The sequence below is a fragment of the Zea mays genome, chromosome 2, assembly GCF_902167145.1.
Source record: "Zea mays cultivar B73 chromosome 2, Zm-B73-REFERENCE-NAM-5.0, whole genome shotgun sequence".
NCBI lineage: Eukaryota > Viridiplantae > Streptophyta > Magnoliopsida > Poales > Poaceae > Zea > Zea mays.
The window spans coordinates 97,804,406-97,819,210 of NC_050097.1; the positions used below are offsets into that span (position 1 = coordinate 97,804,406).

The following is a 14,805-nucleotide window of genomic DNA, read 5'->3' on the forward strand; positions in this document are numbered from 1 at the left end:
TGAGATATAGAAACCGTAGCAATGCACGGTCAACTAAATAGTCAATCTCAATCTAGGAAGAAGCCTATCACATTCTGACATTAAATATAAACATCGCTAAAGGATAAACAATATACTCAATTTACGTCTTTAAGTGTATACGGCGCACCTCAACTTTCTCAATAGATTGGTTTGCTGAAATTTTAGTGCGAACCCTGAAAAGAAAAGTTTAGTAGATCAATAAACTTTTGAAGGTAACTTTAACCATAAATTTTACAACTTGTAAACACATTGCATGATAGACTAGTGACTAAACATACATTTTAAGTAATGTGTTGATGTCCAAAAAGTAAATTATCTGTGACTGAAAAGTACAAAAAAGAAAATAGCTGACATTCACTATACTTGTGCATTATTTAAATATAGTGGGATGTTTGTAGGCTTTTACAAATTTATTTCAGTACTGTTCCATAAAACAACGCTAGGCCAAGCCAATTGGCATCTAACAAACCTTTGCTCCAGCACTTGTGCAAGGCCAGCTGTAGAAGCTGCACCACCAACCTGAAAGGCACAGAACAGATTAGCCCCTTTACCTTAATAGAGAAGTATTCATTTATTAGAATAAGTAATCCTGATACTTTACCAACTGAATGCTACCAAACAGCTTCTTTTGAAGGTCAACACGTCCTGCAATCAGTAGTTGCTGTTATATAAATGTTTATATGTCAGGTAAGTGATATATTAATAAAAACAATACCTGTTGAAAGTACACTACTAATAATGGCCTCTACGAGGCCAATGTTATCAAATTTCTTTAATCTAGTGGGAAACATCGGATAACTGTCCCACATGCCAAACCCACCATTCCCACTAGGGTAAAGACCATCACTTGTTTGCCAGGTATCCTCCAGCATGTCATCATAGTCTTGGAACCTGGGAGCATAAACAACTTGTATAAAGCAATCATATCGAAGCACAAACACCAAAACTGAAAAAAAAAATCTTACCAAGATCGAGGAGGTGGAGGGTACTCTTCTGGAACAAGAACCCTTGGGTAAAGAAGACCCATAGGAGGAACCTATTTTTCCACGACTTAGAGTAAATTGCTGGAACATCAATTGCAACAATCCAGTAGGAAGTGTAATAGAGATATCCATTTTGTGTGTGCACAATTGTGCATGAATGTGCATGAGAGAGGCAGAGGAATAGGAATGGCAGAAGTTCCCTTAAAGACGGGGATATGCTCCGTTGCCCAACCAATCCCCACCCCCTGTGTGGGCTAACAGCATGAGGCCCCAAATTCAGGTTGGGGCTGGGTACAGGCTCCAAACTCACTTGTCGAACTCCTGGCCCCTCTCTACATATATGCAGAACAACCCTTTTTATTAAATCTTATATAACCTACACCCTCCTGGAACCCTAGTTCTATCCCCAATCACGCTGCAGCTGGAAGCAGACGCACACTCGCCTGCCAATGCTGCCACTAGCAATTGAGTAAGGAGACAGGCAAGAGTGCAAGACCACTTGGCAGTGGTGCGGTGGGGCTCCCACGATGTGTGCATGTGAAGGCACACTGTTGGACCGCGTAGGCAATGTCGGGTCAGGTGAAGATGAGGTACTATAGAGCCCCGGCGAGGCTCCGGTAAGTCGTTATGTCGCCGATAAAGGCATCGTCGTCGTCAGAGACCTTGTCATGAGTATCAACAAGCGTGGAGCAGGGTTTGCGGTCAGAAATGTCAGCCAACTCCAGAATGTCGATGGCGTACTGACGCTGGTGAAAAAAGAGGCTCTGAGGGCGGCACTCCACAGTGACCCTGAGGAAGTGGTGGAGACAGTCGAGGTCCTTCATCAAACTCGTGCTGCAGAGCAGCGATCGTGCGCTGGAGGAGGGCGACACTGGACGCCATGAGCACGATGTCGTCGATGTGTAGAAAGAGGTAAACGATGTCGTCGCCGCACTAAAGCATGAACAGAGACGTGTCTGACTTGCCTCGACGAAGCCTAGAGAAACCAAGTAAGAGGCGAAGCGACTGTACTAAGCCTGTTGCGCCTGCTTGAGGCCATACAAAGAGTGGTTAAGCTTACACACTATACCTGGGCAAGTGGAGTCGACGAAGCCGGCGGGTTGGGTGTAGTACATTCTTTACATCCAGCTAGTGGACCACCCAATCGCGAGAGAGGGTGAAGGAGAGGACGGTCCAAACGGTGGCAAGCTTGACAACGAAGCTGAAGATCTCGTCGTAGTCCATTTCGGGGCGCTGAGTGATGAAATAACAACTTGTCGGTGACCACGTTGGTACCAGGGGGACACGTCACCAAGTCACTCGTCGAAGTAGGGGGACTGGTGGACTAGGCCGCACACGCCATTGGTAGACGTGCAGGATGGGTGAACCGAGTCGAAGGGGGTCGAAGAGGCGGGGCCACACGGGGCGCGGTTGGAGGCGACGGGCCGCACGTGGCACGATCAAAGGCGAGGGAGCTACATAGGGCACGAAAAAGGCCATGGAACGGGTGGTAGGAGAGAGGAGGGACATCGAGGAGAGAGTCAAGGATAGGAGGTGGGGAGGAGCCATCAAGGAGATAAGTGTCCTCATCGAAAACATGTCTAGAGATGATGATGTTGTTGGTGAGAAGATCAAGGCACCGGTACCCCTTGTGATCGGAGGAGCACCCAAGGAAAAGGCGAGGAGTGGATCGGAGTGTAAGTTTATGGGGAGCGGTGGCGAAGGTGTTAGGATAGCAGGCACAGCCAAAGACGCGAAGGTGCGTATAGGAAGGGGCGATGTCGAAGAGGACAAAGAAAGCAGTGGAATGATTAGGGAGCGGAGGCGGTTCAAGAGGTAGGTAGCAGTGTGGAGGCCTTAGCCCAATAACAAGCGGGAAAGGAGGTATGAAACAAGAGGGTGCGAATGAGGTTGGTGATGGTGCGAATCACGTGCTCGGTGTTGCCATTCTAAGGGGAGGTGTAAGGACACAACATTTGCAGCTGCACACCGAGCGAAAGAAAGAAGGCACGAGACGTGGAGTTATCAAACTCCCGCCCGTTGTCACACTTAACACCGCGTATGGTGCAACCGAACTGAGTCAACACCCATGCGAAGAAGTGTGGTAGGGTGGGGAAGGTGTCATATTTGCAACGGAGGGGAAAAGTCCAGAGGTAGTGAGAGAAATCGTACAGGATGACCATATAATATTGGTTACCGGAAAGGCTCGGTATCAGAGATGTCCAAAGGTCACAGTGGACGAGATCAAATGAGCGAACGGTTCAGGACATGGAAGAGGTAAAGGGTAAGCGAGTGTGGCGACCAAGTTGACAAGCATGACGAGGTGAGGCAGCGTTGCCGCGGGGGCAACAAATGGCCGAGGTGGCTAGAGTCTGGAAAGGACATCATGGTCGGGGTGGCCAAGACGACGGTGCCAAGTAGAGACAGAGGCAGTGGTGGCGAGGGGGTAGGGTGTGGCAACACAAGATGAGGGAGGTGGGAGGGAAAGCCAATGGAATATAGGGGGCCGGAGCTGTCACATCGGGCGACGACGACACAAGTGGTAAGATGTCGTATGGTGAACCCCCAGGAATCAAACTCCATAAAACAGTGGTTGTCAGTGGTGAAGCGACGAACCGAGAGAAGATTATGTATGATGTTGGGGGCAACATGAATGTTGTTGAGGTACAAAGGACTAGGAAGAATCGTGTCGCCTACTGAGGTGACAAGCATAGTCGACCCGTTACCGACAATGATGGAAGCAGCCGAGGAAAGTGGGGTTGTAGGGCTGGGGTAAAGAAACAGTATTGGGGTCAGGAGTGGTGTGGTACGAGGCGTCGGAGTTAGCAACCCAGTCGTTGGGAGTAGAGGTGGGTTGCGAAGACATGGGGTATGAGAGAGCCAGAGAAGGCACCCCACAGAGCCACTAGAAGGGACGTTGGGGCCACCAATGGCGAGCATGCTGACGATGAGTATGGGTGGAGCCTACAAGGCCTCGATCGTCATGAATTTGCTCGGTACTGCAGAACACAAACGGCCCAGTAGCGTGGCGACCCTCCTGAGGGTGGGCGGAGGCCGGAGAGTTCATGGCTGGATCAAAGGCCACTAACGTAATACGCTAACATTGTTTATGTGTCTTCATCTCAAATTCATGCATTCCCTACACGGACCCGACAAGAAGTGGGAATCGGGTGGGGACGAAGACAGAATTTGCCCTGAACTGTTTGGGGCGGGGATCCTGTTTAAGGGACCAGGACGGGGGTGCCGGGGGAGGGGGGGCATACATACATACCTACCCACCCCTAGGGCTGACGGGAGGTAGCTTATTTATATATGGCAGGCATGAACATAAATGCTCCCTTCTGCAAGTCAAACCATTTTGAAAACTCTGCTGTCTGAAAAGACAACAGCAACAACGAAATAAAGGGAAAGACCAAAAGAGAATGGATGTGTTCAAGGAATTACATTAATTGCTGATAGTCTTGTCTTCTGATGTCCACCAGACCTTTCATTATCATATGAATGAACAAGGACAGCTGCATCAATGCTCCCAGTCTGAAAGAGAAAAATTATGTACTAGAATAAGGGAATTATTCGACCTCAATTGTTTGTGAAAGCAACAGGAATGACCAGATTAAGTTTTAAGGCAAAAAATACAAGTTTTTCTTATTTTATTGATCACTTTCACATAGAGCATGGTAGTACAGACTCTGATGGAGAAAAGAAAATAGATCCAGATTTAAAAGGGCAGTACATTTCTTCAGCTAAACATTACCCAATGCTACTGGATTTCTTTCCCTGCTGTGCTTACTCTGTTCCAAATTAAAAGTCGTTTTTAGCTTTGCCCGAACTCAAGACCCCGTTTCGATTGTAGAAATTGAAAGAGGAGGTACAGGAATCGAAAAATAGAGGAAAGAAAGTGACAATGAGCATTTGCAACAAAGTAAATGCCAATTCCATTCTTCCCAAATCCTGCAGCCAGAGGCTTGTTTTGCAGGGAAAAAATAATCCACTTTGACCTCTGTATTTTTTTCCTTCGTTCTTGCATAAGGCAAGTTGTACCAAAAGAGAGAAATGAACAGCTAACCACACCAAGAACCTGGACAGCCAACTCGTCACCACTCCATGGAAATACCAGCCAACTCACATGAGAAGATATTTTGCTAGAGCACTTATTTGATATTGTAGATGTTAATATATTTTACATAAATTTGGTTATAATTAGACAAGTTTTACTTTAGGGTGAAACTAAAACTATTTACAATTTGGAACAGAGAGAATAATACATTAAAAAGCATGATGCACTAAGAAATTAGCAAGCTATGTCAAATGATTCATCAACCCAAGGCCAAGTTGCAAGGCATGTTTAGAAAATGCGGATTACTCGACGAATTTTAGAAATTATTTCGCATTCATACTAAATCCTAGGGATTTGGATCCCAACCTACAATTACAAAGTGTTAGTACCCATTAGGGTTTTGGTTGTCTCTTGTGTACTTACCCTCTCGCCCCTACTGTAATGGGTCTGACCCAACTACCAAGTCTATTAATACAACTCCCAACCCCACTCAGGGGTTAGGGTTTCCCACAAGGTATAGAGCCAAGTTCTTTTCTCCCTCCCCGCCCAGCCGCCGCCACCAGCTGCCCTCTCCTCCCTCAGTCGTCGGCCGCCCCCCTACAGCCGCTGCCAGTTCTCTCCCCATTTCCCAGCCGTCGACCGCCCTCCCTCCTCCTGCTGCTGGCCTCCGTTCCCCTTCCCCTGCGTCGGCCGCGTCCTCCCCCGCCTACGCCGGGCTTCCCAGCCGCCGCGTGGTGCCATGGTGGCCCCGCCCTCTTCCCCTTTCCGGGCAGACCCGGCCGCCGCGCGCGGCGGCAGCTGCTGCTCAGCAGGCGTGCGTAGCCCTGGACGTAGCCGCCGCCGTTGTGGCCTCGCCTGCGCGCAGCGCTGCAGCCACAACCGCCCTCACCGCCACTCTCGCAGCTGCGGGACTCGGCCCCCACAGCGACCTCGCTGTTGGAGGGGGCCCCTACATCGCCGGTCTCAGGGCCCTCTCCGATACGACCCTCGCTGCCCAACCGCGCCGCGGTTCTCCTCCAGGCTTCCCCGCCACGCAACCACTACTTGAGCTTACGTCACTGCTTCCCCACCGGCTTCATCGGCACTGGTCACGGCCATCGCCGCCATCCAGGCGGCTGTGGCAGCTTCTAGCAACCGCGAGCGCGCCGCGACCCTTGCCCTGCAGCAAGAGCATGTCATGAGCGCCGCTCTGATAGCCGAGATGGCAATCCCGCAGCGTCTCCTCGGGCATCCTCCGATCGCCCCGGAGGCACCACCTTGCTGCCTTGCTGCTCGTCGAGACGACGGGGCATGGCAGTGGCACGAGCACTTCGGGCACCTTAACTTCGAGGCCCTGAAGCGGCTCAGCGCAAAGGAGATGGTACGAGGCCTGCCGTGCCTTGACCATGTGGAGCAATTCTGCGATGTCTGCGTGTTGACAAAGCAGAGACGGCTCCCCTTTCCCCAGCAGTCGAGCTTCCGAACCAAGGAGAGGCTCGAGCTCGTGCATGGAGACTTGTGTGGCCCGGTGACACCAGCCACACCAGGAGGATGACGCTACTTCTTGCTACTCGTCGACGATCTCTCCCGCTACATGTGGGTGATGATCCTTGGCAGCAAGGGAGAGGCTGCGAACGCCATCAGGCGTGTGCAGGTCGCTGCGGAGGCGGAGTGCGGCCGCAAGCTGCGCGTGCTGCGCACCGACAACGGCGGCGAATTCACGGCGACTGAGTTTGCGTCGTACTGCGCGGATGAGGGCGTTCAGCGCCACTACTCCGCGCCGTACAGCCCGCAGCAGAACGGCGTCGTCGAGCAGCGCAACCAGACGGTTGTGGGGATGGCTCGGGCTCTCCTCAAGCAGAGAGGAATGTCGGCTGTCTTCTGGGGAGAGGCGGTGGTGACGCGGTTTACATCCTCAACCGCTCGCCCACCAAGGCTCTCAACGGGATGACACCGTACGAGGCTTGGCATGGGCGCAAGCCGGCGGTCTCTCACCTACGGGTCTTCGGCTGCTTCGCGTTCACCAAGGAGCTTGGCCACATCGGCAAGCTCGACGACAGGAGCACCCCGGGGGTGTTCATTGGCTACGCGGAGGGCTCGAAGGCCTACCGTATCCTTGACCCAGGAACACAGCATGTGCGCACGGCGCGCGACGTAGTGTTCGACGAAGGGCGAGGATGGGCGTGGTACAAGGCGGTGGACGACGGCACGACTCCGACGTACGACGACTTCACCATCGAGTACGTCCACTTTGAGGGAGCTAGGGGAGTAGGCAACTCTTCTCCGACCAGGTCTACCCCAGCCCCCAAGTCTCCACCGACTCCAACGCCACGCTCTCCAGCTCCGGCTACAACAAGCTCTTCACCACCACGCACTTCAGGCACGACTCCGGCTACAGCGAGCTCTTCGCCACCACGTATTGCAGCACCGACAGTACCCTCTCCGGGAACGTCCTCTCCGACATCAGCTCGTGTCGAGCACGACCCAGTGGAGCTCGTGACCCCGCTCTCCCGCGACGACGAGCGTGTCGACGCGTGCTACGACGGCGAGCCGTTGCGGTATCGAAGGGTGGAGGGCTTTCTCATCGACCCGTCGGTGTCGGGCCCTGCGTCTCGCATTCTGGCAGGAGAGTTGCATCTTGCATGCGACGATGGTGAGCCTCGGTCTTTCGCGGAGGCCGAGAAACATGTGGCTTGGCGTGCCGCGATGCAGTCGGAAATGGACGCGGTTGAGACGAACCGCACTTGGGAGCTCGCTGATCTCCCTCATGGTCATCGCGCGATCACCCTTAAGTGGGTGTTCAAACTAAAGAGGGATGAAGTCGGCGCCATTGTCAAGCATAAGGCTCGCTTGGTGGCACGTGGTTTCTTGCAGGAGGAGGGGATCGACTTCGACGATGCCTTCACCCCTGTGGCACGGATGGAATCTGTGCGACTCCTCGCGCTGGCAGCCCAGGAGGGCTGGCATGTTCATCACATGGATGTCAAGTCGGCGTTTCTTAACAGCGACTTAAAGGAGGAGGTCTATGTACACCAGCCGCCAGGTTTTGCGATCCCTGGCAAGGAGGGCAAGGTGTTGCGCCTGCGCAAGGCCCTCTACGGCTTGCGACAGGCACCGAGGGCGTGGAATGTCAAGCTGGATTCCACGCTCAAGAGGATGGGCTTCATGCCAAGCCCGCACGAGGCGGCCATCTATCGTCGGGGCAATGGAGAAAATACCCTGCTGGTGGGTGTCTACGTCGACGACTTGGTGATCACCGACGCCAAGGATGCAGATGTGGCAGTGTTCAAGGAAGAGATGAAGGCCACCTTCCAAATGAGTGACCTAGGGCATCTCTCCTTCTACCTAGGGATTGAGGGTCTGTTTGGTTGGGCTGTGGCTGTGAAAAAAGTTGTTGTGGGCTGTGAGCTGTGGAAAAAGCTGTTGTAGGCTGTAAGCTGTTAAAAAGCTAAAAACCGTTTGGTGGAAACCACTAAAAGTCATTAAAAATTCTTCGATATATGTTTTCATAGTTCCATCCGAAAAGCCACTAAAAGCAGGTAGGTCCAGGGGTGCTTTCAGATTTGCACTACGAGAAAGTCGGGTTTTAGGAAAAGCTGCTTCCTAGATCTAGCCCTTTGGTTGGCTTCTGGCTTTTAGGGGGGCAAAAGCCAAAGCCAAAAGTCAAACCAAACACACCCTGAGGTGCACCAGGGAGACTCCGGGATCACACTTCGCCAGACCGCCTACGCCAAGCGCATTGTTGAGCTGGCTGGGCTCACCGACTGCAACCCAGCTCTCACTCCGATGGAGGAGAAGCTGAAGCTGAGTCGCAACAGCACGACGGAGGAGGTGGACGCTAGACAGTACCGGCGTCTTGTGGGGAGCCTTCGCTACCTCGTCCACACACGGCCGGATCTAGCATACTCTGTCGGCTACGTTAGTCGGTTCCTGCAGCGACCGACGACGGAGCACGAGCAGGCCGTGAAGAGGATCGTCCGCTATGTTGCGGGAACTCTTGATCACGGTCTCTACAACCCGAGGTGCCCTGGGGAGGCACACCTTTTCGGGTACAGCGATAGCGACTACGCCGGTGACATTGACACCAGCAAGAGCACAAGCGGGATCCTCTTCTTCCTCGGCAAGTGCCCCATCAGTTGGCAGTCGGTCAAGCAGCAGGTGGTGGCCATGTCCAGCTGCGAGGCCGAGTACATAGCGGCCTCCACCGCTTCAACTCAGGTGATCTGGCTTGCTCGCCTGCTCAGTGATCTCCTCGGGAGAGACGTTGGAGCAGTGGAACTTCGGGTGGACAGCCAGTCCGCCTTGGCATTGGCCAAGAACCCCGTGTTCCATGAACGGAGCAAGCACATCTGGGTGAGATACCACTTCATCCGTGACTGTTTGGCAGAAGGGAGCATCCATGCACACTACATCAACACCAAGGATCAGCTTGCGGACTTGCTCACCAAGCCCCTTGAGAGGATTAAGTTCCTTGAGCTTTGTTCCAGGTCTGGGATGGCTAAACTTTCCCACAAGACGACGCACAAGTCTTAGGGGGAGAATGATGGAATAAGTCATGTGGTCTTTGTGTGGAGGGCACCAACTCTGCAACAGCATGTGTAGATAACATGGTGGAGGACAACATCTCTGCAGCAGTCAAAAGCAGCAGTCTTTTGCTGTAGTGGGGCAGCAGCACGCACTGCAACAGTGCAGTGCACAACAGCAGCAGTGCAGTCTTTTTTACTGCACTATGGCAGCAGCAGTCAAGCAGTACAGTGTAGCAGGCAGTGCAGTGCACAGCAGCAACAGTGCAGTCTTTTTGACTGCGCTGTGGCAGCAGGCAGGCAGGCAGTTCGGTGCAGTCTTTTGACTGCACTTTAGCATCTAAAGGACAGCACATCTGTGCTGCAGTGTGTGGTGTAGTGTGTAGTGTTATTCTAGTGCAGCCCCGATGGCTATAAATATGTGTCCCCAACCCTTCTAAGGGTATGGCATTGTGTAGAGTTTGAAAAAATAAACTGAAAAATTGCCCCAACTCATAGTGTCATCCTCTTGATGAGAGTTAGAGTCCCTCTACTTACATCTCCATCAATTCCTCGGCATCACCACCGAACGTCAGCCCCACGGTCTCTTCCTGCACCAGCGCCAGTACGCCATCGATATTCTGGAGCGGGCTGGCATGTCCGAATGCAAGCCCTGCTCCACACCTGTCGACACTCAGGCGAAACTCTCTGAGGACGATGGGCCCCCGATCGTTGATGCGACGTCTTACCGGAGCAACCTCACCTTCTCCCGGCCTGACAGGCGCGCTCCAGTACCTCACCATCTCCCGGCCCGACATCGCCTACACCGTCCAGCAGGTGTGCCTCCATATGCACACTCTACGGGAGCCCCATCTCACCGCTCTCAAGCGGATCTTGCACTACCTCTAGGGCTCCCTCGATTATGGCCTCCTCCAACCATCCTCGACGTCAGAACTTGTGGCCTACACCAACGCTGACTGGGCCAACTGCCTCGACATGTGCCGGACCACCTCCGGCTATGCCTTGTTCCTGGGCCACCAAGCGGCAGCTCGTCGTCTCCCGCTCCAGCGCAGAGGCCGAGTACCACGTTGTGGCCAACGGCGTGGCAGAGGCCTCCTAGATGCGCCAGCTCCTCCACGAGCTTCACAGCCCCCTTCAGCGCGTCACCCTCGTCTACTGTGACAACGTCAGCGCCGTCTACCTCTCCACCAATCTCGTGCAGCATCAACGCACGAAGCATGTGCAGATCGACCTGCACTTCGTCTGGGAGCGTGTTCCTGCAAGCGATGTTCGGGTTCTCAGCGTCCCCACAACGCTGCAGTTCGCCGACATCTTCACCAAGCGGCTATCGTCGAGTGTATTCCTAGACTTTCAGTCCAGTCTCAACATCTGTACAGGATAGAGTTGCGACTGCGGGGCGTGTTAGAGTACCTGTTAGGGTTTTGGATGTCTCCTGTGTATTTACCCTCTCGCCCCTACTGTAATGGACCTGACCCAACTACCGAGTCTATTAATACAACTCCCAACCCCACTCAGGGTTTAGGGTTTCCCACACAAAGTATGAAAAGGCCCTAAATGCCTCAACAAGGCCAATTACTAGGATTTGAATTTCATTGCATATATCAGGCAATCAAATGTACTCATGAACTGGAGAAGTCAATCAGATACAGCTCAAATACCATAAAAGGAAGGATGTGGATTTTAAGTTTTTAACTACGAAAAAGAAAAAGAAATAAAGTAGAACATGCCAGATTTACTAGTTATTAGTGAGCATGCATATAATAGTACAATCGTAAAACAGTTGATGCACATGGTCTTTTTCATTTGCATGTGTCTGGTTTCAGCTTCTCCAATGAGTTAATCAATTCAATTATAGCATAATGAAATTGTGCAGAATTCTTACATGTTTATTCTCTTAACAAAATGTTCATTACTGTATAAATGCAATCTTCTGTAGCACATATAAAACTCCAACTAGGAAAATTTCCTTAGTTGTCACCGGTTTAAGGATGAGCAAGCTTACAACGGGCCACTTACCTTTATTTGGCTATATGACTCTTTGATTTTGTTGAGCATTAGCATATCTATAGGATTGCTCATTGGATCAGTTTGGAAGTTTGGCCACGTGCCATGGCGACGTTGAACCCAAAGCAAGCATCTGGAGATGTCCTACAAGCCAATAAAGGACCATTGTTGAGAAAGAAAGTGGACTGCACAGGTAGATGGTTCCTTCAGCAGCCTAAAAGTAATTCATGCAATTGTAGACAGCTATTTACCAGGGAGATGGACATTTTGTTTTGAAAACCTACAGTAATGCCATCCAAGAATCAAACTTATAACTAGCTAAGGTGAAAACTATGAAACCATACAACTATAAACAAAAGACCTTGAAATACAAGATTGGCAGAAGTCCAGCTGTCATGTACGGTCGCACGTACAAGCGCGCCCGTGGTACGCGCCGGGCAGCTGGGCGCGCGCGCGAGCTGGACGCGGCCAGCAGCTAAAGAAGGAAACAGCAGCGCAGAAGGAAAGGCAGCAGCGCAGAGGGAAAGCAGTCCTAGAATAAAGTGATTGACAGCAGCTAAATAGGAAAGTAGGTAGGATATCCCTTTCCTAGAATAAAGAGGTATCCTTCTGCAGTAGGGATAAGAAGGAAAGTAGGATTGCTATTACTATAATCAGGGAGTAGTTTCCCTCCTAGTGGTCGGCCATTTGGCTATAAAAGCCTGTGCCAGCCGACTGGAGAAGGACAGCAAGAATTTACCCATAGTCTTCTTTTCCCTACCGATCTCAAGCCACCAGCAGAAGGGTATAACTTCGCGGTGAGGTCTGGAGCGCGACTACGAGCTACGTAGTCGCGGTCCGGCGACTCTGGGAGCCGAGACACTTGACACCAGCTGAAATACAAGATCTGCCGTCCAACAAAAGTTGGAAAAAGGAGAAGATAGGAATTACAAGACTGTAGTGGCCATAACCAAAGAGATCATCCTCCAGCTGGAGTTAGCGCAGGAGTCCAGGACTCTCACCGCCCAAGAGTTGGAACTGAAGTGCCACCTCAAAATCCGTAGCATGAGATTGGCAGGCATCGAGAACTCAAGAATGCGGCAGAGATCTAAGCTCACTTACATCCGATGTGGAGACGCCAACACCAAGCTCTTTCATTTGAAAGCAAATGCTCGCAAGAAGGAAAAACTACATCCACTGCTTACAGTCTCAAGGTGGCATGGTTTTCTCGCAGCATGAGAAAGAGAAGGTGGCCGACAATTACTTCAGCGAGCACCTGGGCACTTCGGTCACTAGGACCATGAAAATTGATTGGCAGGCGTTGGGATATGAAATGAGGGACCTCCAACAACTAGAATTGCCATCCACTCTTAACAAAATTCGGCGTACCGGCTTCTCCATGTCGTCTGACAAGGCACTGGGTCCTGATGGCTAAACGGGTGGCTTTTTTAAAACATGCTGGAACATCATCGGGAACGATCTGTCGGCCGCCCTCAACTGTTTATACCAACTCAACTCCCAAGGTTTCTAACTGTTAAACTCAGCTAATATTGTCCTGCTCCCAAAGAAAGCTGATGCTATCAAGATCACAGATTTCAGGCCTATTAGCCATATTCACAGTATCGCTAAAATCTTCGCCAAGCTGCTGGCCAACAGACTCGCCCCACACCTAAATGCTATGGTTTCCAGTTGTCAGAGTGCCTTCATCAAGGTGTCTAACTGTTAAACTCTGTTGATGTCCTCTTCCATTCCAACCTATCATCTGATGGTGTTTCCGCTCACGGTCTGGGTCGTAACAAATCGACAGAATCAGAAGATCATTCCCTTGGAAAAGGAAAGAAAACACCAACGGAGGCCACTGTTTAGTGAATTGGACAACAGTTACAAGACCGAAGGACTTGGGCGGGTTAGGGATTCCTTATCTTAAGAAATTTGGTAGGGCTTTACGCCTTCGATGGTTATGGCAGGAATGGTTGGATGATACCAAATCTTGGGTTGGCATGGATACACCGATAGACAACACTGATCGCGTACTTTTCACTGCCTCAACAAGGGTCGTCGTTGGAGACGGCCATAAATGTCGTTTCTGACATGATGATTGGCTTGATGGAGAGGCGCCACGCCACTTAGCTCCGAGTCTCTTTGTGATGTCCAGGATGAAAAACAGATCAGTCTACATGGAGCTCCAAGATAATCACTGGATCAATGCACTGCGCGTCCGTATCACCACTGTAGCCCAGATACAACATTTCGTCTCCCTTTGAATCAGAACCGAGGACACCCACCTTAGACGACAGACGGAACATATTCCACTCGCTCAGCATACCATGTCCAGTTTAGAGGCTCATTCGGGCCTTTCTAGTCCGGCCTAATCTAGAGAGCACGTGCTGAAAACAAGTGCAAGGTTTTCGCATGGACAAGGGCAAGGTAGAAAATACTCACCGCAGGCAAATTACAAAAAAGGGGTTGGCCTCACCAAGATCGTTGCGCTCATGTAATGGGCCACTGGAGACATGTATCCATTTGGCATTGCTTTGCCCTTTTGCCAAATCGGTTTGGAGAGTCGCCCTTGCTTGGGCGCATTTCGACGAAAATTTAATCTTTCCGTCTGAAGAACCTAGCAAGTTGATCCGGTGGTGGGAGGCATCCCAGGCCAAGATTCCAAAAAGTGAGAGGTGGTGATTCAATGGGGTAGTGATTTACACTATTTGGAACATCTGGAAAGAATGGAACAGAAGGATCTTCACTGGTGCGTTTGAAACGGTAGCACAAGTGGCCTCTAGAGCGAAAGAGGACATCGAGCAACAAAGAAGGGCCTTAATTTGGGAAATGTAGAATCATAAGTGTTTTTTTCTCGAACACACAGGAAAACTACGTATCATCATATTAAGAAGAAGAAAAGAAGGGGAAGAACCCCATTACAGCAACACACCCTACTCACACCATACAACACTTTAACACAGTTAGCCCTGGGGGCCAGTGATTTGGAGGAAGGATAAGTCCTTAGCCCCGACTAAAAACCACATCGCTCATCTAAAATAGCTACAAGCACATCAGCAATATTTGGAGCATTGCCTTGAAAAACACATTGATTTCTATGCTTCCAAATTAACCAGGCTCCTAGAATAATAAGGGAATTGAACCCTCTTTTAATCTGTTCAAGCACTTTGAGGTTGTTGTTCCTTCACCAATCATCAAAATTCAGCTCTTCGGGCTGCGGTATCAGCACTTGTAGATTAGCTCTCTGCAACAATTCAAGCCAAACTTGCCTAGAGAACAC

The 14,805-nt window shown here is 51.0% G+C and overlaps 1 protein-coding gene across 3 annotated transcripts in view; it reads right to left on the reverse strand.

Annotated features, from left to right (window-relative positions):
* LOC100272669 (uncharacterized) overlaps window positions 1–14,805 on the reverse strand; it is a 58,990-nt gene that overhangs the window by 10,412 nt on the left and 33,773 nt on the right. For 2 of the 3 annotated variants that reach the window (XM_008669255.3, XM_008669254.4), the window contains 7 exons: window positions 11,559–11,690; window positions 4,428–4,517; window positions 987–1,057; window positions 737–912; window positions 623–666; window positions 491–540; window positions 149–194 (listed from right to left, as the gene is read on the reverse strand). In XM_008669255.3, coding sequence (XP_008667477.1) covers window positions 149–194; window positions 491–540; window positions 623–666; window positions 737–912; window positions 987–1,057; window positions 4,428–4,517; window positions 11,559–11,690 — 609 coding nt within the window. The remainder of the gene's footprint in view (window positions 1–148; window positions 195–490; window positions 541–622; window positions 667–736; window positions 913–986; window positions 1,058–4,427; window positions 4,518–11,558; window positions 11,691–14,805) is intronic. The other variant, NM_001147126.1, reaches the window with a different exon arrangement.